The sequence below is a fragment of the Amphibalanus amphitrite genome, unplaced genomic scaffold (genome assembly GCF_019059575.1).
Source record: "Amphibalanus amphitrite isolate SeventyFive unplaced genomic scaffold, NRLGWU_Aamphi_draft 000769F_arrow, whole genome shotgun sequence".
In the NCBI taxonomy this organism is placed as follows: Eukaryota; Metazoa; Arthropoda; class Thecostraca; order Balanomorpha; family Balanidae; genus Amphibalanus; species Amphibalanus amphitrite.
Genome location: NW_024882263.1, coordinates 310057 through 335151, shown reverse-complemented (window position 1 = coordinate 335151; position 25095 = coordinate 310057). Strand labels below are relative to the sequence as shown.

Genomic DNA, 25095 nt, shown 5'->3' with positions numbered 1-25095 from the left:
GGAGAGCAGAGCAGAGGAGAGGAGAGGAGTCTGAAAAGTGTTCAGCGTTTGTCAGCTGTAGGACTAAGAAGAATATAGAAGCTAATGGGCTTCCAATGGGAGCCGACGGCCGCCAGTCGTCAGCGCCTCCTTCCGTCCCAGTGAGAGCTCAGGGGTGCAGAGAGGGCGCTGATGTCGCGCACCTCCCTGCCTACACCGGCCGCTGGGGTGGCCTCTGACGCTTCCCGTCACCTATTGAGCTCTGTCTGTAAAGTTGACTACAGAATGATGTTTCACTTTTCACAGGCAATCAGTTGCCCTGGAGTGGTAGGCTGTGCCGCATCGCACGGGCCAAGTTCATGCTGTGACTCAATGCTCACTATCGACACACTTAATTGCGTGATAAACGGCACAACTTAGTGTTCCAGTAACTGATAGCTTCTGAGGAGTGGAACATCATTCTGTAGTCAACTTCAGTTCAGCAACCTGCTCCGTACCAGCAGTGCCCACTGCCACCGCAGAACAATCCGCGACAAATCTCAACGAGAATGTGAGTGGAAATGGGAATTGGGAAGGCCCAGCTGCGTCCACTGCGGGTTCGCTGAGTCCAAAACACAGAGACCTCCGCCGCCCCTAGCTTCCAGCCGGCCCAGGGCCTGCGACGTCGCAATGAGCGTCTCTAGACTGGGACGGGGTAGCGGTGGGGTTGGCCTTATCATGGAGGCGTTATCGGCGTGAAGGCGGCGATCCCAACTGGGGACAGAGCTGGTATAGCTTCCCTAACACTTCAGGTCCCAAATGCTGGTGCGCAGAAGATTGCGTTCAAATTACTACTTACAAAAAATATCCGGCTGGATAGGGTTGGGACCAAGATTAAACATATACTTAATAAGATGTTTATTTATAATGAGCATACAACATCGTTACTACAACGCAACAACCATATAACTAAATAAGCGCCTAAATAGTTTCAGCGAGTAGATATTTAATTTCACAGTGAGCGAAGAGCAAGTCTACCTGTGTAAGACGTTGCATATTGTATCGTCATGTTCAAAATCGCCTCTTCCTGGAACCAATAATTCACAACGATTCATTCTATGTGGCTAGATACCACTACCTCGGTAGCGGAAATTTACTGTGATACACAACACCGTCACACGGTCCGAATTTTCACGCGTTATGCCAATCCATCACTGCGCATTACAAAAGCTAAAAACACCATTTACCCGGTCAAACATTTCATCAGTGGAAAAATCGGTCGATTACGTGAAGCGCGCGTAGACTGCCCGGCTTTCCGGTTGGTTGCAGACGGCGTTTTCACCGGACGACGTGGCGCTCCCACGATACATCAGACGGCCCGTGGAGCCGATCCCTTCCCTCGGCTGTGGATGGACCGGTGAGACAGAGTCCCCGGGCTGTGGGTGGACCGGTGAGACAGAGTCCCCGGGCTGTGGATGGGCCGGTGAGACAGAGTCCCTGGGCTGTGGGTAGACCGGTAAGACAGAGTCCCCGGGCTGTGGATGGGCCGGTGAGACAAAGTTCCCGGGCTGTGGGTGGGCTGGTGAGACAGAGTCCCCGGGTCTGTGGATGGGCCGATGAGACAGCGCCCCGCGCGGCCGATGGGATTCTGACGCCCACATCGGCGCCCGACCAGGCAGGCGCGCGATGGATCACCGCGTGATCCGCCGGTGGTCGTGCTGACTGGAAATTGGCCATTTCGTGTCAACGGTACGGATTGTTTAGACTGCGTTACTAAATCGCATATTTCGGACATATTTCAACCATACCGCGTCAGTTTAGCATTAAAGAGCTTATCAAGAGCTTATCAAAGCTCTTGCTGCTATTATTAAAGCTCTTGACGTAAATATAGTTTTGTTGGAGACAAGGATTTGATGCTGCCATGTCACCAATGGACAGGAAAACGGTTCGGGAAGCACAAAACATCAGCGCTACACGTCGTTGTTCGACATGGCATAACAGATGCATGGTTACCGATTCGTGTTTTTATTTACCAACTCTTGCTGACTATATGCCGCATTAACATACTTAAAATTACCTTTTTGAATTATCCATCTTTAACAAGGCTGGTAACCTGACCCACATTCCAGCGATGTTGGGATAGGCTCGGTTATTGCCCAGTGGCTGTTGGACACAGCACTATAACGTCCGAAACACGATCTCGGCAGGTCATACGACCACTATGACTGACTTTACTGCGCCAGACGTCGTTAGGGCCGGCATTTCAGAGCTCTACAAGCACCAGTTGCATGTTCCTGGCAGACCATAGCGCTCTGGAGCGCAGTTTAATCCACACCTCCGACCTTACCCGGCCTTTACTTCTCTCCGGCAATGGAAACGGTTTATACGCGAGTTTAATGGGCTAACCCATCACAAACAGCCGGCCAACTGCTAATGAAAAATTTAATGATGGCTGTAATTAAATACCCAGTGTGGAGCGCCACGTGATCATCATAAATTACCCACCGTAAGGTGGCGCGGCAATCGTCTCCCTGGAGCGTCAACACGGGCCGATTCCCCGGGGACCTTGGCTGGGACTTACACAATTATTCGGCCTCCCGGGCCGCTCGTGCGTTTACTCAGCGCGCCAAGTCACGATCGTAAACGAAAAGGTTAGAGCAGACGCGTGACCCGTGGCGCTTTACAAACCACGGCGCCCTCCGAGCCATCCACCTGGAAAAGGAGTCGTTTTGCCGATATCTGTGATATATTGATGGCGGCGCCGGGTCAAACACCATGAAAAACGCTGCGTAACGGGGCGCTTTTTGGAAAAACCGATTGATTTTACAAGCGTGAGTCGGTGGATTTATCCAGTGCGTCGTCAGGATCCAGGGCGATGAAGAGTATCTAGGTGTAACTAGATAGCCAGTACCTACAGCTCTCCACAATTAGCCTTGCATCAAACTTAAATAATATCATTTAGTTCGCTATCTTCCAAGGAAAAACAAAGCGTTCAGGAAGAGGAATCGTTACTTCGAGCGGTGCTCGAACCCATACCCAGCTTTGTAGCTCCACGTAGACTCATTCTCTGTAACCTTCGACCCCACGTCGCCCCGAAATTAATCTGCGCCACAAGCGCAGCAGAGTGACAAGGTGGCGCACTGCGCCGTTACGTCACTGGCCCGATCCATCAGCGGTCCCGGCGCGGTGACACGCCGCCGACACGAGCGCTCGTGACCGACGTGGGTCCGCCAGCGCCGGGAGACGGCGCCGCGCCGATCCGGCCGCCCAGGAGGGGTATATCATTAGCGACGTGACGAAACGCCACAGAACGAGAGCCAGAGGTGGGGGGGGGGGGGGGGGAGAGCAAACGGCACCGTCAGAGAGCATGGATGGCTGTAGGGGTGAGGGGTGTCGAACGGTTTAAAATCGTGGGTGTCAAAATAAAATCAGAAATACATTTATGTTTGTATTGTAAGAAAAAATGTCTTCCATAAAAATTTATTACCGAAAGATTTGCTGAATCATTTAAAGATTAATATAGCAAAGTGAGAGTATCAATCCAGTCCTCTTCTTTGGATTGAAAAAAATTCCAACGCTTTGTTATAATTGACGATATGTAGGATGGCTAGGACAATCGTTTTATTACAAAGTAATTAAGTGCTATCTGCATTTGCTGCTATTACAAAAATAAAACAAATACAAAAACCGCAAAAGTGGCTTTACCTTGCCAGCTACCAACCAGGGGCACCCAGCTTCGATCTCAAGTTTTAGGCATCCAAGGCCCATTCAGAAAAAAAAATGCATGTCTAGGTCACCGTCAAAATGCCGAGCGATGCCAGCTGTACCATACTACGACGATATTTTGGGGTTTGGCTTTGTCTGGCGAGACAAACATAATACGAAATATATAAAGGAACTCCGTAGTGAAAGCCGCTGGTTTGATCTCCATGACTGTCATTTACACTCAATTAGGTAACCTCGCATTCTGGCACTGTGAGATGGCTAAAGGCCGCCCACAAACGACCCTAATGGAGGAAGCCATCGGGGTTTCGGAGAAATAATCGACCGCCCGATTGCGAAAGTCGTCTTCGGTGACAGAGGTGCCCTCGGGAGCAGCGCACAACAGCCTGGCGTTCGGCGGTGGCTGCGCTGCGCCGTTAGCACAGCTCACGAGCAGCGGCGGAGTCCCATGGGGAGACAGGTCGAGGCAGAGCTGTCCTCGTCTGGATTGGATCAGTGTCTCACAGACTCGTCCACCACATGGCGCGCCCTCCGACCTCACCAGTGACCGACACAAGATGTGGGCTCGGGCGACAGATAATGGTGCCATATGGCGTCCAGACGAACCTTCGAAACGAGCACCAGACGCCGAGCGAGCCATCAAAGAACTCGCCGAAAGGCCATACTATTTCAATACAGCTATACATGTCGAGATACATTACGCTTCGATAAATGGTGATACAGTATAAATAATTGCATTGCGAAATACGTTTTACATAAAATAGATAAAGAATGTCTTCGAGGAAACAAAGTTCCCTCATGGCAAATTATTATGGTTAAATTTTATATATGCCGAGATACACATTTTAGCAGATAGCAAGAGAAGCACGGGTCCGTGTTCGTTGGATTTACCTTTGAACTCTTTCTTTAGAAGCAGAAATGACTGGCAAACTTTTCTTCCGACCGCTTGATAATATCCGTTTTGACGACGGCTATCTGGTACAAAGTTGGTGCAGATTATGTGCAGCTTTGGTGCAGATTTGGTCAAATTAGGTCCATTGTGTTTCTTAGAAGTTGTCAGTTTGGGTCGCACAGATACTTATTGACCTCATTTTTCAAATTATGACATTATTTTCGTTTAAAACACTGAAATAAATTTATGATATGAAAATATTTGTTGTAAAAGAGATTTGGTGTAGATTTGGTCAAATTACATGCATTCTCCAGATAGCCCGTCGTGAAAACGGCTAGTGTAAATGCGGCGTCAAATGTCTCTCACCTCAAAACTGAGCGAGCCAGCACTCCATCTAACGCGGACCGGCCTCTCCCCACTCGCTGCACAGGGGAGCAGTGTTCGGTATCCGCGGTTCACCACCGAGGGAGCGGCTGGACGGTTCACCGGTCAGAGGTTAGGCAGCGCCACAGGGGCTCTCATTTGTCAGTGGAACCGTTCGGTCATCCCAAGCGCGTCTTAATCGTGCGCCACACAACTTAATTAGGGCCTGCTGAGACGCGCGCATTAACTACTAGATCTTATATTAATTGAGAGGCTCCTGAACACACTCGATTGGTGAGCGGCGCCTTCTTGCCTAACCTCCACGCACGGTTTTTTATATAGCTCGAGGATCAACATTCAACGGTACTGAAGAGAAGCATCGAAACGGCTACATCCATTGCCTAACAAAATGCTTTTGTGTGGTTCAAGACAACAATGTTTCTTTATATTCAAGCCGTTTTTTATGTTCGCTTGTGCCTATAAGACATTTTCCAATCAACCCAATAGTGAGTTGGTTATTATAACCAGCATTTTCATTCGCTATGTAACCACGTAACCATGCTAGAATTTAACTGCAGGGCTCGTAACCACTGGAACGTAGAGCTAACCAGCTTTTCATAGTCAACTCAACCACATCAACCACACGAACAACATGTCTAGCAACGGTCACCACCCACACAGAAACACACAAATCTCAACTCCCAGACGCCGCCATTGCTGGATCCCCTATAACACTGCCCGCGATTCCAGACCCACGGAAGGTCACCGTCGCCGCAGCCACCGCCGCCGCCGCCGCCGTCGCGCCGGTCGACGGTCGGCTGACGGCGGCCACGGCTCGCGGCTGGCGGCGGTCTCCAGTCGTTCGGCAGCTAGTGTCGAGTGCGGGCGTCGGAGTCGCCGGCGACTGGACGGCAGTGCGGCTGACGGCGCGTCGGGCGGGGAGCGACCACAGCAGGGGCACACGGCCACAGACGACTGGCCAGGTGAGTTATCAATGTGGCCTGCTCGGCGGTGTGCGTCCGAGCGGACCGCGCCGCCCGCCGCAACGGCCGATCGCTGTCACTATCACCGGCTGCCCGAGCCGCTTCACCGACATCGACATTCGACAGTGGATTTCCATGGGTGCTGAGTGATGAGCACACACTAGTATTGATAGTAGATTGATAGATAGATGTAACACAGCATGGTGCTCTTATATCGGTGTAGAGTAGTTCAGGAACATGGTGGTCCATTGATTTATTGAAGAAATGAGTCAATAATGTAAATATTGTCAAAAGCAGTGCCCGCACCAATAGCTCTGTTGAAGCAGTGCCCGCACCAATAGCTCTGTTGATGAAGCAGCTCCGGATTCTCAGTGGTTGTTACGGTGGTCCCATCGTTCCGACTCTCGATTGGAATATGAGACTCCTAACGGGATGGTCTGCGGTTGGTGGGAATGGTCACATTCAGTTGAAGTCGATCGAGTGGGTCATACCTTGCTCGGCTTCGATGGGCAATGGGCATGCTAAACTTATGTATCAAATTCTTCCAACAACCAGGAATTTTTGACTGGGTCAGGAAGGTCGGCGCACACGCAAAAAGCTCTGCATAGTCTTGCAATCACACGCGAAACATTCGAGCTAAAAAAAAAACAAAAAAAAAACGTAAAATGAGAATGAGCAACAGGCTGAGTCAGGGCAACACATACAAGATGTGAAGATTCCAAAGGATTGTCTCAACACCACTTAGCCTAACTTCAGGCACAACGGCTATTACAGTTAACAGACCGAACACCCCATTAACAAGACACACCCATCCCACATCACCTTTCCGTCTTCCTCAAACACCTTCTCTTCTCTCCGTCCCTTCTCTCTCCTCCCCAAATCCAGCAGCCCCGGCAGTGCGCACTGTGTTTATTTGTACCTATGTTTGCATCATAATTCCATATAAACTCAGCCCGCGCTACGCCATACAGGCTGCAGCAAGGGCTCCGACCACAGCACGGCAGACCGGCACGGCTCAGCCGGGGGTGAAATGGGGCGCCCACCGGCCGCACAACTAATCACCGCACATTTCAGGAAAGCCACTCCGATGCTCAAGGGCAACCTTTTGGCCTAGATATCGGCGGTGCCGCAGGCTATCACCTTCGGTGACTCACGGGGAGCGTCACGGAGTGGTGACCTGGTGCGCAGCGCGTGGGCTGGTGGTAGACCCGATCATGAGTTGGTGATCAACGTATTCATGGGATTTGGCGGCTTTTGGATTGACATTCATGGATCAGTTTGTTCATAAATAGGTGATCAGTTGGGGTATTTGTTGTTGACCAATGAACACGCAACTGAATTGATGATAAGTTCATTCATGGGAAGAAGATCAGTTCGCCTATTGGTTTATAAGATCGTTGATCATTCAGCATTGATGAAGCGGTTTGTAATTGTCCCAATTTAACTCATTGATGATAAATTTCCCGTAACACTGCTCAGGTTTATTCCTGACCTGTGATCAAGGTGACCGATGACATTCATCCACTCATGATCCACTTATGAGCAAACATCCGCTCCATTCCACGACACTAATTGACAACTTTGCTTCTGTAGCGAGACCAGACACCCGTTCGCCACCGCGTGCTGCCGATCGACGATCAAAGACTTATAGGGAAATGTAAGTGTCAATGAACATTTTATTTTTATGTATTCTTCAGCGTATCATTTAACAATTGGACAACGTAAAGACTTGTAAGCTGTCTAGCGAGCTTGCCACGTCGACCTTCTCAAGTCTAAGGCATAGTTCACACTCACACTTCACATGCCAGTTCCACAAGCATGCGCTTGCCTAACAGCGTCTGGTCCGGGTCGAGGCTCATTTCTCTTTGTAACAGCCAGAGAAGCGCGTCTGTTTGTAAACACTCAGTCAGAGACAGCTGGAGCTGTTTGTAAACGCTCAGTCAGAGACAGCTGGAGCTGTTTGTAAACACTCAGTCTGAGACAGCGCCGTGGGCTGGCGAGTTAGGTGTAAACTTGGAGAGTTTGGTACCGTTCCAGCACAATCGTGTCGTCCGGACGTAAGCCGCCTGCACAATATGGGACGTCGAAAATAACCCGCACATATGCGTGTTATTCATGCGAGTCAACACAAATTCGGCGATATGTGACTTATCTGCAGTATAAATGAAGCCCTCCTGAATTTAATTGTTGTTGTGTTAAATTCGGCTCGAATGTCGAAAATGAAAATGTGCTGGGACTATGTGTGCTGGCGCCTGGCAGAAGTGCTACAAAGGAGGGCTAATAAACAAGAGCTAAGACAGAAAAATCAAAATCTCGTCAAAATAGACTCAACGCTATCAATCAATCTAATCACATAGAGCACCTGAGCTTCATCAAATACATGCTACCCTGTTGACACGACAACTAGGCACAATCCATTACCAAACCTATTGCATTCCTCACAGCCACAAGCCCTTACATAACCGTGCAGCACCCAGACCGGGTACTGAGCCGAGGCTGCCGCCGGCCCTGGGCGTTCCCGCCTCCAAACAATTAACCCTATTAGTGGCAGGGGGGGGGGGTTGTTTTTATCCACCCCTCAGGTTTTTCAGGAATATCTCCGAAACCGCTGAAGCTACGATGCTGAAATTTTCTGACTTTTCCTAAAACTAAATTGGGCACATTCCCTGAAAATTTCAAGTTCATAACTTTACCAGGGGCGGCTCCAGAGCACTGGGAATTGGGGGTCCTATTCGTGAAGCGAGTCATTTGGGCGAAGATCACGATGCTGCACCAGTTTTACGAACAGTGAATGAAAGGTATCATGTGATAACATATACAAAGTTATTGTGCATCCTCTTTTGACACGTTTTTGCTATAATAGGCGGATCCAGGCGTCCAAAAAGGGGGGTTATTTTTTACCTCCCAACATAGGTGCCCTGACACCGCCTATGCATGACCAATACAATTTTAGTCGTTCTCTCATAAGAAAATTGTAACATAACAAGACCATTGCTACCCTTTTTAGAAACAGTACCAACAAAAACCTTATTAACTATACTTTTTGTGTACCCCCAATCTCAATGATCTGTATCCGCCTATGATTTTTGAAAATGCATATTTTTAGGATCCATGTGAATTCCTGGTTCATTCTCTATCGATCGGCAAAAGTTGCGTTAAGGTTGGTTCAGAAACCTGGCCGTGATAAACAGTCTAAAATGTATCTGCAATTTGCCCGTTTTTACCCCCCTCTACCCCCCTATTGACATTTTTTAATTTTATTTTTTTTAGAAATGTAGATCTCGTTGAGCCAAATCGAATGCCGTTTGAATTTTGAAAATCGGCCGGTTAGATCTCGAGATATCAAGGGGGGGTCGTAAACAGCCCCCCCCCCCCTGCCACTAATATGGGGTAGCCAGGAGCCTGCCACTAATAGGGTTAAAGCTGGCAAAAAGCGTGCTCCCTGGAGCCGAGAGAGTTCCGCTCTGTTAACGACATCGCATCCCATAAAACTACCTGGCGGGGGAGGCGTCCCGTCCGCGCCAGCCCAGTGGGTGCCACGCGACGCGGCTCCGCTGCGCGGTGGGTGCTGTGGCTCCAGCGCGGCGGCGGGGTGGTGGAGCGCGTGGGTGGTGTTGAGGGAGCCGTGGTGTTGGTGGTGGCGGTGGTGGCGGCGGGGTGGTGTGGGTGGTGTGGTAAGGGCGGCGGCGGCGCGCTCAGTCGACCGAGCGTGAAGTGCCAGACCACATGGAAGTCCTGCCACCGCTCGTAACTGCAGTAATTGTAGCGCGGCAGAAAAGGAAAACAACACACCACGGCAGACGACCCTGACCCACATGCGGCGGTAGGAGCAGACCGACAAAATAAATCAACGATCTTACATCCTGAGACGGAGGCACGGTGATTGGTTCTTTAACAACCTGACTATTGTGATCGGTAAAGACGCAGATAAGCCGTTCAAAGTAGTACTGTGCTTATACTCCGATATGTAAGCTTTATCTCAAGACGGAGGCTTTTGACCCAAACGTTCAGCTGCGAACTCATCTCATTTCATGCCAGCTCATTGCTTCGACAGCGTCTCGGGCTCAGCGTTATATACCTACTCCTTCATATCGAGCACAGCAGAGAAACAACACGTTCAACACTTTCAACAGCCAATCGTTGGAGAGTGGAGGGACACTATTCATCTAACCATGGACGGCCTGATTACGCCTCCAGTCGATCGCTCACATCCCACACCTCGTCGGCTTTAAATCAGGCTCCCAGCCGCCTCAGTGCGCCTCCCGAGTCGGGTGGCTCCCACGGCCGTCTGGCGTCTGGCGGCCACTCAGACTCTCCTCCCACACTCCAGCACACACTCCAACACTCCCACACTCGCACACACTCAGTGCGACGAGTGGTGCGCCCGGCATTCAACAAACATCCCCTCGGGACTCGGCTGGCACCCGACTCACACCCGAAGAGAGCTCGCGGCGCGCCTGGCAGGCGGTGCGTCTGTGCGTCTGTGAACACGTCGGACCGAGCCACGGCTCACTGAGCCCGCCCCGGTGACGGCTCCTATGAGCCATCAAGGCCGCGGGAGATGAGACCACTAATTTGATCGGCCCAGACGCTGCTCGGCCGGCGGCGGCGGCGCCACTTTACGACATGCGTGCGCCCATACAGGCCCACGGCTTACCGCTACGCTGCGGGTCATTTAATAGCTGAGCGTTTAACCGCGCAGCGAAGGAGAGAAAGAAAACAAGGGTGCGGCCGCTTCTAAAAAGTTTAAATGAAAAATACTCTCTTGTAAGAAACTAGACTAAGATACATAAAGAATTAGGCAGAGCCTTCATTACATCACTGCCGCTTCTTAAATGACCAGGGTTTCGTTACAATAAAGACTGAGAAGGAAGACTGAACACTGAAATGTGCCCCTTCAATCTTCATCTGAACGAAACTGAAAGCAACCATGGGAATCCACCCCAACGTGGTGTTTTCTTCTCTCTTCTCTCAATCCAATTAGGCTCACTTCTCTCCCCAGCTTGCTTATCAGAACTAAAACTCAACGAGCTGAAAAAGAACGTCGCAGATGCAAACTACATATATTTCCTCATCCAACCAACAGAATAATTACTTGAATCGCGTTAATTGCGGGCATTTCCGAGGCGCTGTAATTCAGTTTTGTTTTATTCATGCCGGCTGGGGTCGTGGTGAGGCGCCGCTCCACCCACGTCCATCCGTCTCCGGCGCCGTGCTGGAGTTTACTCAATCCGCCGATCGACTGCGTGTTCACATGCTGCTGACCGCTCGTGAAGCGTGTTCACTTTCGCCCCACGGCGCCCTCTTGGCCTTGTCACCTCCGTCGGATTTCCCTGATTGGCTTCTGACTCGCTTCTTTTCTTCTATCCTCCAGCTCGTCCTCTCTCCTCTTGTTTTCCCTCCCTTTCTTTTCTTTCTCCATCTCTCCCTTTCTCCGTCAACGATCTTCTGCTACACTTTCATAGAACCTGTCCAAGTAATGCAGGTATATATACTCATTTCTGGCTGCATTTTATGCTGTTTTTCATTAACTGGCCATTTATTTTCATGCACTTCTTTTCAAGCCAATGCATCTCCGACTGTAATTTATTTCACTCATTGCAAACATCACTCACCAGAGCATTATTGCACTAGGCGTTCAGCAATAAATCCCACTAATTTCCCACAGTCTCTCCCCAGCAAACCGACGTCTGTCCCACTGAAGCAGTCGTCAGTCGGTGCCAACATTTCCATAATTTCACCACGATCCTTGATATCGCCTGGGGCGTTTTCCCCGGCCACCCTCCCGACCGCACACTTCTCAAGGAGAGCTTTCGACGAACTGGAGCGGCGCATGTCGGCACCGTCAGACCTCCCGCAGTGTCACCCTAGGGTCTCCAGAGCTGGGGTCATCGGACACACAGGCCAGGTCACCAGCCTGTCAGCGGAGCACGTGACCTAGAGGTCAGGTCAGCTGAGAGAGATGATAGGGGTCAGCTACACAGCATGTGAGGATAGTTCAGAAGTGTCGCGTCTCTTTTTGGCTGTCAGGAATGATAAGTCAGGGGCGGATCCAAGGGGGGGGTCACATGGGTCATGGCCCCCCCTTGAGGCCCGGGGGCCCAAAGACCTGCCAGGGGCACCACCGGCCTATCAGGGGTATCACAGTCCTGACAGGGGCACCACAGGACCGCCAGGGGCACCACAGGCCTAGCAGGGACACCACGGGCCTGGTGCCCCTGGGCCCTGACAGGACTGTAACGCCCCTGACAAGCCTGAAGTGTCCGCGGTAGGCACGTGGTGCCCCTGACAGGCCTGAGGCGCCCCTGCAAGGGCGGTGGTGCCCCTGGCAGGCCTGTGGTGTCCATGGCAGGCCTGTGGTGCCCTTGCTAGGCCTCTGGTGCCCCTGACAGGCTTGTAATGCCCCTGGAAGGACTGTGGTGCCCCTGGGCCCTGACAAGCCTGAGGTGCCCCTGACAGGCCAGTGGTGCCCTTGCTAGGCCTGTGGTGCCCCTGGCAGGCCTCTGGTGCCCCTGACAGGCTTGCGGTGCCCTTGGAAGGACTGTGGTGTCCCTGGGCCATGACAAGCCTGAGGTGCCCTTGACAGGCCCGTGGTGCCCTTGTTAGGCCTGTGGTGCCCCTGGCAGGCCTCTGGTGCCCTTGCTAGGCCGCTGGTGCCCCTGGCAGGCCTCTGGTGCCCTTGCTAGGCCGCTGGTACCCCTGCGCCCGGAGAGGACTGGTGCCCCTGAAAAGTCTGAAGTGCCCCTCGGCAGGCCCGTGGTGCCCCTGACAGGCCCAAGGTGCCCCAGCGAGGCCGGTGGTGCCCCTGGCAGACCTCTGGTGCCCCTGGCAGGTCTGTGGTGCCCCTGGCAGGTCTGTGGCGCCCCTGGCAGACCTGTGTTGACTGGTGCCCCTGCTAGGTCGCTGGTGCCCCTCACAGACCTGTGGTGCCCCTGGGCCTTGACAAGCCTGAGATGCCTGGCTATGACAGGCTCGTGGTGCCCCTGATAGACCAGTGGTGCCCTTGCTAGGCCTGTAGTGCCCCTGGCAGGCCTCTGGTGCCCCTGCTATCCCTGCGCCCGGAGAGGACTATGGTGCCCCTGAAAAGCCTGAAGTGCCTCTCGACAGGCCCGTGGTGCCCCTGGCCCCTGACAGGCCCAAGTTACCCCTGCGAGGTCGGTGGTGCTCCTGGCAGACCTCTGGTGCCCCTTGCAGGTCTGTGGTGCCCCTGGCAGGCCTGTGTTGACTGGTGCCCCTGCTAGGCCGCTGGTGCCCCTCACAGGCCTGCGGTTCCCCTGGAAGGACTGTGGTGCCCCTGCCCCTAGGGGTGCTCATGGGCCCAACAGGTCCGTTGTGCCCCTGACAGGCCTGTCGTGTATACTTGCTAGACCTGTGGTGCCCCTACTTCCTGGCAGGCCTGTGGTGCCCCTGGCGGGCCTGTGGCGCCCCTACAAGGCCGTAGGTGCCCCTGAAAGGTTTGTGGTGTCCCTGGAAGGACTTTGGTGCCCCTTACAAGCCTGAAGTGTCAAGGACAGACCCTTTAGACGCCAGGGTCAAGTTCGTCGGACTGACAACGATTTGCTTACCTGATAACGTTCCTGGTAAGTACTCACTACTCAGCGTCCACAACATACATATATACACATAGCATCTATGCACATAGCACATTCATATATACTTGCTTACAATTGGTAAATGTGGTTGTGGCTAAGAGTTAAGATACTGACTAAAAATAAAAAATAAAAGAAAAAACTGAAAATGGGGGCACCACCAAAATGAAGTGGACGAAATCCGTTGAGTTTTTAATTTTGGGTATAGGTAGGGGCACCACTTCGATTCATGACCCTCCCCTTGGAGTTTTCCTGGATCCGCCCCTGTGATAAGTTGAGATGCATAAGAGTAACCACTGGCGTGCTCACTTTCACTCCATGAACTTGAGGCTACGTGTTCAGCTTCAGCTTCATAAAGATTGCACCTTGTAGACTATAGCTCATACTTAATTAATTCCAACAAGCGGTCGAGGTGTATGCAACCACATCGCGGTTGACCAAACCACGGCAGTTGCACTGTGGCATCCAGCAACCAGCCCACCATGACCACAACTGACCAGTGTGCTGGTTCAACGCTGAACTGATAATTCGTTTCACTTTGTTCCCAGTCGTGTTTGCTATGAAAGCTGAACTGACCTGACTACAGCGCGCTCGGTGCCTGTATTGAAAGCAATCACATAGGCCGACTTGACGGCCTGTGTGTGGCGGCATTGTGGTGAGTTCTGACATACTCACAATGTGCGCATCACCAGTCACAATGTCAGTCGCGGCTCAGCAGTAACAGTGTTCAGTGGACCATCGACGGATACGGTAATTACGTAATTGGAGCGTAATTGGTACCCACCACAAACAGTCCCGGCAGAGCATTGTATTCTGATGTCATCGAGGTCACCAGACAGAATGAATAAATGAAACAATTTGCCTGAGACCGCTCAAACAGCTGTCTTTCAAGAAGCCATCTTCCTTTCGAAGTCGACCAGTGATCTTGGAAGAGCCCCGGGGGCGCTGTGAGCTAACTCACCGACCTCAGGGCGCCCGGCCCGCTCACGGAGCCTCGGGAGCACGTCAGTGAGGGGATAATCACACGGGAAAATGTCACGTTCCGAGAAAATTTCTCAGATGTGACTGGCGAACAAGGAGCGGAGTTGACCTGTGCGTCTCAGGTCACCCGGGGTGCCTCAGACCGGCGATTAAATGATGATCAAACGGAACGCCGACAGACCCTCTGCGTCTGCTGGAGGGGGTTCTAGGATATTTGTCAGCGCCGAGGCCTATTTCAACAGAAAAAAACACCAACGCACCGGCTGGCACTGGAAGAAAGGGGTGAAAGCGAGAAGAGAGGGCGGTGCATTACCCTAAGTAGTGGCTCCGCATGTGGCTCTTGGTTCTCCCGTACGTGAGAGCCGCCTTTCCTTATACATGCCCCGTATGATCACATGTCTCTCAAGCCGGCTCGAAGCCCGAATAATAGGACGTCCGACTCCGCCCTCCGGATAATTGGGCATATTGCCTCACTGAGGTGCCGCTAATCGAACGCGATGCGCTTTAATGCGTTGTGGAGCCCCAGTCCGTCATCCGACCTCCATCAGCACTGAAACCGTCATCAGAGGCGGCCGGTGCATCCTTTCGGATCCGGCCTGATTGTCATTGATTGTCAGTGACGGAAAATAATGGCCTGTAGGTGTCACAAAGGTTCACTGATCTAACGGATAGTGCAAGAAAAAAGTGTTTCGAAGTTGGAAGTCAGCGATAACAGTAAAACGGAGCATTCTTCGCACGAAATTACGTTACGCTGGCTATACTATCAAGCAAACATCGCGAAAAAGACGTTCAACAGCAACACAAAAACTGATCGGTCACAGCCAGACGTTTTAAGCAACATAGGAAATGTAAACTAGCGTTACTACGTCACCTTTATGCGATGGTTCAAACGTAAAAATCGACTGAATTGTTTGTTGACCCAATTCAACCTGAGATGTCCGTTTGTTTTCTCACCGAGAACAAACACCTTTTGAGACTTCACAAACGATGACCGCTACGAAACAGTATCTCCTCTCGAGTGGACTGCTTGTTTACCGTACAAACTACAAACCCATTCACCAAGCCCCACCTCCTATGTGTATGTGTGGAAATGGATGGTGGGTAGGGGGGATAGAAATGTTCCCGTGTGTCTGTGTGTCTACGTCATCCACAAAGCTGCGCTCGACCGCCGGCACCGGCCGTCAACTCATAATTAGTCGATCGTTTTCACAGCCGAGACCTGGCGCACCAGACGTCAGGATTCACTCGAAATTTCCAACCACATGCAAATCGGACTGCATTAATGCGTAGGGCGGGGGCGGGGGCGGGGGCGGGGGCGGCGGGCTCCGAGGAGGTGGGAGGTGAAACTCGATGGGTAAACAATGCGCCGTGCAGGACGCCCGGCGCACGCGCCACGGGCGCCGACAGAGCCGTCGGCCGCCGCCGGCCGCCGTATTAGTGAGGCGTGGCTCGTTACAATGCGCCCGGGTCACGGCGGCTGACCCGGCCGGCCGGTTACGTCATCACTCTGAGACGTCACTGGCGCAGAACGCGGCCCGAGACGGCCTGGAAATGGATCAATCAGAGCGAACTGACCGGGCAGCGTCTGCCCGTCACAGTCGGCCGGCACAGTCGACAACCGTGACCTTTCCATCGCGGCCGATCCAATTCTGTGTAATCCATCAAGTGATAGGTGGAATAGAAATGAAATGAAACGATTAATTGATGTCAAATGAAGAAGATAACAAATTAATGTGGGATGGTGGATGATCCTATTTCATAACTGAAATGAATAACCATGAGCCTCGTCTATCTCTTCATTTAGGTATGTCTGTTACAAACCACTTGGTGCTTTCAGCTTTGCAGGGGTGCAGTTTTAGATACCTACGCCCTAAAATCATTATCAAATCAATCGCAGCCACCTCAGCTCCATCATCACCCAGCATTGTTTCCGCTCGCTGGCCGGCACGTGCCGACAGCGGGTCCCGTTCCGCCGACCCCCCGCCGGGAGAAACCCAGCGTGTGGGATCCGTGACGCATTGAGACGCACCCCACCTGTCTACACAGGAGAGCTAAACACGACCGCTCCATCCCAAGCTGGCAGGCGAGAGGAACGAGAAAAGTGACAAATACTAGCGAACGGCTCAGTTACTCTTACTTTGGTCAATGGCAGTAGAATATTTCCTTTCATAAGAGCATGCCTAAAGCTGAATGTTTGAATCCAATGAGCAGAACTTTTGAATGAACAAGATGTCTAACGAACAGCACTGTATCTCATCTGTATCTACCAATGCTGAGAAGTCTAAGCTCCCGTTCCACAATTTTAACACATTTTTTCGCCCTTGTCACTGATGGCTACAAAACGATCCCGTCAGTCTGCGTTTCTCATTAGCTGTCGACAGAAGCCCGACTGGCGCAGCGGGCTGCCACCAGGGCGGCCGGACAGACATGTCTGTCTGTCAGCCCGACTGACATGTCTGTCTGTCAGCCTGACTGGCTGCTGAGCTGTATGCCCAGGTAGCTGACAGCTGAAAACAATAACAGTGAGACCACCGTGACGAGTCCCCTGGCATTGACGGGATACGAGGAATGACGGTTGAGCCTGAGCCCGTGGCGCGCTATTACATATCACAGGTAGCGCAAAATGTATTTATGCAAGTTCTCCGTTCATGAAGCCGTAAGTCGCAAGGAGCATGCGCCAGTTGGCTTCAGTGATAAATCCAGTTTTGCAAAAACCTCTGAACAGCAGTGCGATAATTACCTATTTCGGAGTTGGTATTAATTAACTGAAGAGCTCGTCGCTTGTATTTTTCTTTTAAATTGAGAGATGCTTGACACATAGGCGGCGGGACCGGGGCACCGTGTCCCCCTTGATTTTGCCATTTTAACATTAGCCCTATGGACGTTGCATGGCAAGAATGGGAACAAAGGTCGGCAGTGCCCCGCCCCCTTTAATTGAAGGTGTTCCGCCACTACTGGTTTGACATGCTTTACCATATTTTGTGTGTGTGTGTGTGGGGGGGGGGGGGGAAGGCAGCTGAAGTCTGGACACCCATGTCCCGGGTCACTTCTAGAGCTCCATTTTGAGCACCAGAGCTGAAATCACGTTATTGACCTCAGACCTTACAAGGCAACGTAAATGCCCTCGCCTCTCAGTCCGTAAAGATGCCGAAAGACAAAAATGCTCGTCATTAGTGACAAAATGAATGGTAGACCTATAAAACGTTCAGTGATTGCTAGGAATGACCGGCTAGGTGAGGTGAATAGCGGGACATCAATACCTTTCCTGAGCAGCGTGGTTGGTCTGGGTCGTCTGGGTCGTGACATGTCAACGCTGAAAAGATCACCCATTCGGTGGTCGCCAGTGTCTTAGACGAGCTGAGGCCAGCTTCAGGCCAACAGAAAAATAACCGCCTGCCGGAATTTTTTGCCTAAAGACCGCTTCACATACGGCGCGTAAGCGCGATGGGCACTTCAGCGGATAGGGCTTTACCGTTTACGCTCCGTCTTTAAGCAAAAAATTCCGGCAGGCGGCTATTTTTCTGCTGGTAAAACTGGCCTCAGCACTGTACGACGGAGAACAGGCCAAGCCTAGGTTCCGACCACCGCCGCGAGGGGCGCTGTAGTCGCGCAATGCTCAGCCAATGCCTCGGCGTTACTCATTCTGCGACACGGGGCAATGCTGCCTTTCCGAACCCATATGCCTAAACAAAGCCACACAATCACACGGATGTAAATCAAATTGCTCATTATCTGCATGTGTCGTGCATGACACCTATGCCTTTCTCGCAGTGTTTCCCCATGTCGCTCGCAGCTCCGGGTGGAACGGCGCGTGGACGGCGCACTGAACGTCGGACCGGAACATGGTGCCTATCTGTGCGGCAGCCCCATCGGCAAGGGCTGCCGGTTCTTTGTACAGCCGTCTGAGCTCTGACGCAGGCTTACAAGTTGCATCAGTTGGTGGGATAATCAGTTAAGGCATTTATTGCCATATTCTGCATAAATTCGGTATCTCTGCACAGTCCAACTAATCCCCTATGTTTAGGTCCAATCCTAGTCTCAGTCATTCGGCTTTCATCAGTTTTCGGTAAAACCCCGATCGGTAGGGTCTTAGTCGTTGATATATTTCGGCAATGCCAGTCTTATCCACCTACAGGCATTGCCCAGTCTAAGACTTTTTGATCGCTGTACTAAGTAGTACCTACCTGCATCCGTTTCAAATAATTGCTAACCACGTTTCACTCGAAGACGCTCACCCAACGTTCGACACTCCCGACACCCCCCAGCCCTCCCTAAGGTCGCCCGGGACATTGGTCCGTGTTGGGTCGTGGTGCAGGGGATCAGGTATGTTGATTCAGCTCCTATCTCCCCTGCGACTAGCCGCCCGTCCCGCGGCCGCACCGGCCGCCCATTGATGTGTCGCACGGATCCGCGCCGGCCGAAGATACCGTAATGCCGTTCACGGAAGCGGCGATCACCGTTTGTGCGCAGGTCTCGGCGTTGGAGATAGGTCAAACAGGTGGACATAAACGGAGGGATAACCAGGCTTTGGGACATTGTGAAAGCCGGTCGTAAAAGATGCATAGTGATGATTCAGACCGTCTACCCCAACTGCAACCATGGGTATTTTTAGCTAACCGGGCGGCATAAGGAACAAAGAAGTTAATCCTCACCCAAATAGGGGGGGGGGGGGGTCGAACGAAACCCCCTCGGATTTCGCGAATAACTCGCGTAAAAAGCGGCAGATCGCGACGACACTTTTAGTACCCTCGCATTGATCAATTCTACACCTACCCTGAAAATTTCATGACCCTGACCCAAATGACCTTTGTCCTGTGACCTACTTTCTGAGACCATATTTGGCCGGAATCGCGATTCGGCTTAAGTCGGCTCGCATTAGCCGCGCGTTTGCAAGCTTTTCGTGGTTTCAAACGTTCAAACATGTGACTTGATGTTGCTCCCATGCATTAGGTTGGATTTCAAGGTCACCTGAAGGTCAGGTCATTGACCTTTGGTGACCTCGGTTCACTTTTTCGAATTTTACATGTTTCTAAGCTAGTTTTTGGAGCTGATTTCGAATTTAGCAACAGAGCTTAATTCGAATTTAGCAACCATTTGAACATTTACGAAGTAGTTTTGGTGCCTTCGTAACATGTTACGAAGCTGTCAGAGGCGGTTGACACGTATTACGAATACCCGTCGTGACCCCTACCAGTTGACCTGACCTGACCTGGCCCGACCTGGTCTAAATGCTTAAAGAATCATCTCTGATCAAAACTAACACGATATTCGTGATCAGCACCCCGGAAAACCCCACAGCAGCCACACTTAACGACTCTCTAACAGGTCTCGATTTTCCCGATTTTCGGGTCATTGACCTGACCTGGAAGGTCACCCGATGACCTAGGGCCTTAAAATTGGATATCATCGGCTTCCTCTCGTGACGGGCAACACGGTCGTTTTTTTCGCGAAGCTCTAGCTCGACCAGGGGCCAAACGTAAGGGGGGGTCGTATCAACCCCCATTGTGCCGTCGAAGGACGCAAAATGGCCTGTGCCGGCCGGCGAGGTTTAACCCTCGCCGGCCGAGGGGGTGGGGCGGGTGCCGCCCCCCCCCCATAGGGTTTTTTTCGCGATAGCTCCGAACTCGCTGGCGATAGAGAGCTGAAACTTGGCATACCTGACCTTTGATTCAAGCCGGATCTTTTGACACCAACCGCATTTTTGGGTCAGGTCAGGTGACACTGACCTATGACGTCATAAGTGAACCTCTGCACGGTCTTCAGATGTCGCAAATTCGCAACGCCCTCACTGCCAGAGGAGATGTCACAGGGAAATGAAACTTGCAGGATCTAGTATCCATTGTGAGTCTCACAACTTATATATCTCGGATTTTTCCTAAAGGTCATATGAGGTCAGGTCATTTTCGTGACCTCACCATTATAAGTCAATGGGGAAAAATGAAAACTGCTATTCTGGCGCCGGAAACGATCTCCAACTATCTCAAGCACACAGAATCGTGATTTGATGCACTCCTTGCAAGGTAAGATGCGTTACTTTTGCAATGTTGACCTTGCGTGACGTCATTTATGACGTCATCAAGGTCATATTAGTTTTACGTCAATAACTCTTGATCAAATTGAGCTAGCGCGTCGGGAAAGCCACCAATGGACTCAGGAAGACCTGCCGAATCGAATGATATGCGACATGACCTCTTTCGACCAGCTTCGTGACCTGGGGGTGCTGACCTGACCTTGACCTGAGGTCAACACCTTAAGTTGACCTGACCCGAACAAAAAGTATATCATTCGACGCGCCTGAGCGAGGCGAACACGATGCTGCCAAAATCGCGGCTCTGCAGCCGTTTTTTTGCGAAGTTATTCACCAAAAACTGAACCGTACCTTGGGGCACTTGACCTGACCTCAGAGGTCACCGGTTGACCTAGGACCTTAAAACCGGGTACCAATCTCTGCGTCTCGTAACGGCGCACACGCTCGTTTTTTCCGCGACGCGCTAGCTCCACCAGGGGCGAAACGGCGACGGGGGTCGTACCTGCCCCCCCCCCCCCCCCTCTGCCGGCGCGTATGTAGAAAACCAATAGGTCCGGCGAGGGGGGGGGGGGTGGCATCAACTCTGGGCAGGCGAGGGATAATAGCTAAAAAAAATATCAAAAGTTTTTTTTTAATTTGGAAAAAAACTGGACCATATGTGATAGTCCCTACCGCCTTCTATCCACATGCCAAATTTGAGATCGTTACCACCTTTCTTTAGCCAAGTTATAACGAAAAACTGCTCAAAATTGATGACGTCAAATTTTCAAACTCAATTTTAAGCAAATCTAGACCACGTAGCGCAAAACAACGACCACAATTAGACTCGCCGTGACGACCTGCATCGAACCAAAACGCAATACATGCAAAACTATCAACTTTGAAATTGGACCCTATTTGACCTGACATTGACCTGACCTCCACCAGAAAGTGACCTAAACCGTACCTGACGGTCTTATAACCAACACCATCGACTTGGAAATGAAAAATGGGCCACAAAACATGCATCGCACAACCTTAGTAAAGTTGGGTTCATGTGTTGAATGCTGATCCCCTTGGTGACCTGACCTGTGATCTGACCTGGTTTTATCAGTGACCTCCCGTAGCAACATATGTATTAGGCAGCTTACACCCTACCGCTGATTTTCGACAAAATGTGCTTTACTCGATGTTATAGCGCATTCCCTAGAAGACCCGTGAACAGTGAAACATTTTATCTTTGACCTGACCTGTGACGTCATCGGTGACCCCGAGGTCAATGAAACTGTACTTCCTTCGACCAATTTGACAGGGCTATCGAACGCCGTTTGAAATTTACGAATTCGTCCAGTAGTTTGGGAAATAGAGGGGAGAAATTCACCGCCCTCTTCCCACACCGCGCGGAAGGTGGCCGGGAGGCCCAACGCCTGCCAGGCCAGGCTGAAGTAACGGACACATCAAAATCTCACTACCAATCACCCTGACTAATTGAGTACCTATAACGCTGGTTAAACTTGCTCCTCGCGCCTTCCGATTTGGATGTCTCAGGCGCGTCGCATGTAGTGACCACACTGGCAACCACACATATTTAGTATAGCGACCCTTTATTCAGCAGCTGGAATTGATGTCATACTAGTGAGCAACGTCCGTATATGTACAGTCTGTCTTAAAAGTACCGCGCAAAGTGAGGGTGGATCCATGAAGCCTGACCAAGGAAGGGCCTGCTATAATTTGAAAGTCACCGAACCAATTGACCTGAGGAATGAACGAGGATGTCAATTACTTCGGTGACTCAAATTTAGCAGCCCTCCCTCGGTCAGGCTTGATGGATCCACCCTCACTTTGCGCGGTACTTTTAAGACAGACTGTACATACACGATATACATTGCTAGTGTACACACACCACACATGAATCGATCCGCCATCTGTCGAGGTAATCTTAAAACTCATCCAACATCTACCAAACATGACGCCACTCTGATGTAGCTTCCGTCCAACCTGGTAAGCTAATATATATATATTTTTTTTTCATTTGAACGCGTCGTAAAACTGATGAAGCAAAGGGGACTGAAGTTTTTTTTTCTTTTTTGTCGAAATATCTTTCGAAAAACGAGAAACGAAACGAGAAAACGAAGCAGAAAAACGAGAAATGCTTTTGCAGACTGTAGAGTCTCCTCGGTCAAACGAGGGCTAAACGATAGTTACCTCGGATCGTCCCTCCGAACCGCTCCCCCCACCACGGGGGGAGGGGGGCGGGTGATCCCTGTGCACGCCGTATCGCCTCTGACGTCAGTCAGTAGCCGCGGTGCGCTGGCTGCCCCTGCCCCTGTCAGTGCGGCTCGTGCAGTGTGGTCGAGGACAGGGACCGCGCACCATGGCCGGCGCCGCGCGGCACCTGTCTCTGCGAGTGGACCTGTCGACGCCCCCCGGCCGCGGCGGCGCCCGGCTGTACCCGGCGCCCAGCGAGGGCAGTCTGACGGAGCCCGAGACACCCAGCCCGGCTGTGGAGAGGCGCGATGCCTTCTCCGCGCCGTCTGCGGCCGAGCGCGGCGCCCGGGGCGGTGACCCGGCCGGTGACCCGGCCGGTGACCCGGCCGGTGACCTCGGGGACCGGCTGGGGGAGCCTTCCCAGCTGCGCCGGCTGCGCTGGCTGCCCGGCGATACCCCTCCCATGCAGAGAGCGCTCTCCCGGATGGAGATCGAGTCTCTGCGGGACCGGAAGAGACTGGCCCATCTCAGGGAACTGGAGAGGCTGCTTCGCCTGGGGGCGCACCAGGAGCCGAGCAGGAGGCTGTCGATCCGCCACCGGCCCGAACTGACGGCCGACCAGTTTACAGAGCTCATGCAGCTGTCGGTGAGCGACGGACGCCGCATCAGACCGGTGGAAACAGAACAAAAATAGAAAAATGTGCTGCTGACGAGCTGTGACGTTTTTTTCTTTCTGAGGTTACATGATAATATTTATCATGTACTCTCAGGTCATGTTGTCATCCTATCTCTGTATTCCATTTCGGGCTAAATTGAAGTAAAAAAGGTATTTGAGCTTAGGTATATAAAATTGAATTGCCTTGTTCAATGCTTCGATCATATTACGTGATCAGATACCTCATATCATTCATAGATTGGAGGACTTCATATAAAAACGTATAAAAAAACAAGAGCTCAATTTATTATAAAAACAAAACTTCACAAACTTTTTTTTACAAAACGTGATTCGGTCTTCTAGAAAATCTGAACAATAAACATGAACCAATTATAAGTTAAATATCGCATGCCTTTATTTCAAGCAAAAATGAAAAATAGGGACACAAAAATACAAAGCACTCGCAAAACAAATATAACAGAACACTTTTCACAGAACTTAGCAATTGGTCTCCCTCAATTATCCTTTAAATAATGATGCAGAACAAAAAGTAACTTATTATCAGCAAATTGTACAGAAACTTTAGGGCATATCCGAGTGCTGAGACAGCCAAATTAAATTAGAGAAGGTCATCTGGGTGCATAGGAACTGATAAAACTAACTAACAACAACCCTTTGTCCCTATGCCTTATCAAAACCACCTCTCTTGCTGTCAACGGAACCAAAAACTCCAATATTTCAAAGCCCTGACAGCCACCTATCTCTGGCGACATCAAACGACGAGAGAGCCTATCCAAGGCAAGATACTGCACACTACAAATCTCCCTGTCACTGTCATCAGAGAAGACAGGCATTAGCGTTGTCAAAACACTCCAAAGCTGCAAATCTTCCGGATTAACTTGGATCCGGCGGTCCTTCCGCTAAGAGCTTCCAAGTATTGTTATCGCTATTTGGCACATGCTCGACATGCCTAAATGCGTCTTGCATCATTCGGGGGCATTTACCGACCGTGCATTTTTTTGTGACCCTTCATGTCACAACCACTGGACGATGCCCTTCGCAACAGAACCACTGGACAAACTACATATACGGCAACTTACGACCCCTCGCAGGTGTCATCACAGGCTGTCTGTGCGTGTTTCAGGAGACGGCTGACCATTTATTTGGTCTGTTCGACTGGGACGGGGCCGGCTTCCTGGACCAACAGGAGTGGATCGAGTTCCTCAAGGAGAAAATCGAGTGAGTTAACAATCAAGGGAATCAGCAGCCGTAGATAACTACGTTTATTTTCAATAGTTAACACTTAATCTGAATCATTAACAGTTCTTGTGGAACAGAATTAGGACAGTCTCTCATCCGTGTATCTTACATTTGTTTCTGCACTTAAACTTCTCGATTAAAAACAATATTCGCACTGCAGACGTATAACAGCGTAACAACAATCGCATAACAGCTCGTATAGCTCAACACATGCACGCTGTTCTTGAGCTGCGTATATGGCAGCATCACTCACCCCTCGCAGACAGAAATGTTATGGCCGTCTGACGTTGTCGGCAGCACCGGCCATGACCGGGAGCTGGTCGAGGTGATCGAGACAGCCGCCTACCTCGTCTGTGGACTGAGAAGGGTGGACAGAGACCGCTTCGGACTCATCGTCGCAGCCAAGGGCGTGAGTAACAGCCTGCGGGGACAACCAGGGGGTTGGACCCGAGGAGCATGAGATATGTGATGGTAAC

At 51.3% G+C, this 25095-nt stretch overlaps 1 protein-coding gene across 4 annotated transcripts in view; it reads left to right on the top strand.

Annotated features, from left to right (window-relative positions):
• The first annotated feature begins 5798 nt into the window (after positions 1-5798).
• Positions 5799-25095, top strand: part of LOC122365869 (NADPH oxidase 5-like) — a 43052-nt gene continuing 23755 nt past the window's right edge. For 2 of the 4 annotated variants that reach the window (XM_043337457.1, XM_043337456.1), the window contains exons 1-3: positions 5799-5919; positions 24504-24598; positions 24917-25028. Coding sequence is in view for 2 of the 4 variants with exons in the window: in XM_043337453.1 (XP_043193388.1) it covers positions 22871-23350; positions 24504-24598; positions 24917-25028 (687 nt within the window). In the remaining 2 variants the exon portion in view is untranslated. Of the gene's footprint in view, positions 5920-22833; positions 23351-24503; positions 24599-24916; positions 25029-25095 lie in introns of those variants that run through there. The other 2 variants (XM_043337453.1, XM_043337452.1) reach the window with 1 other exon arrangement.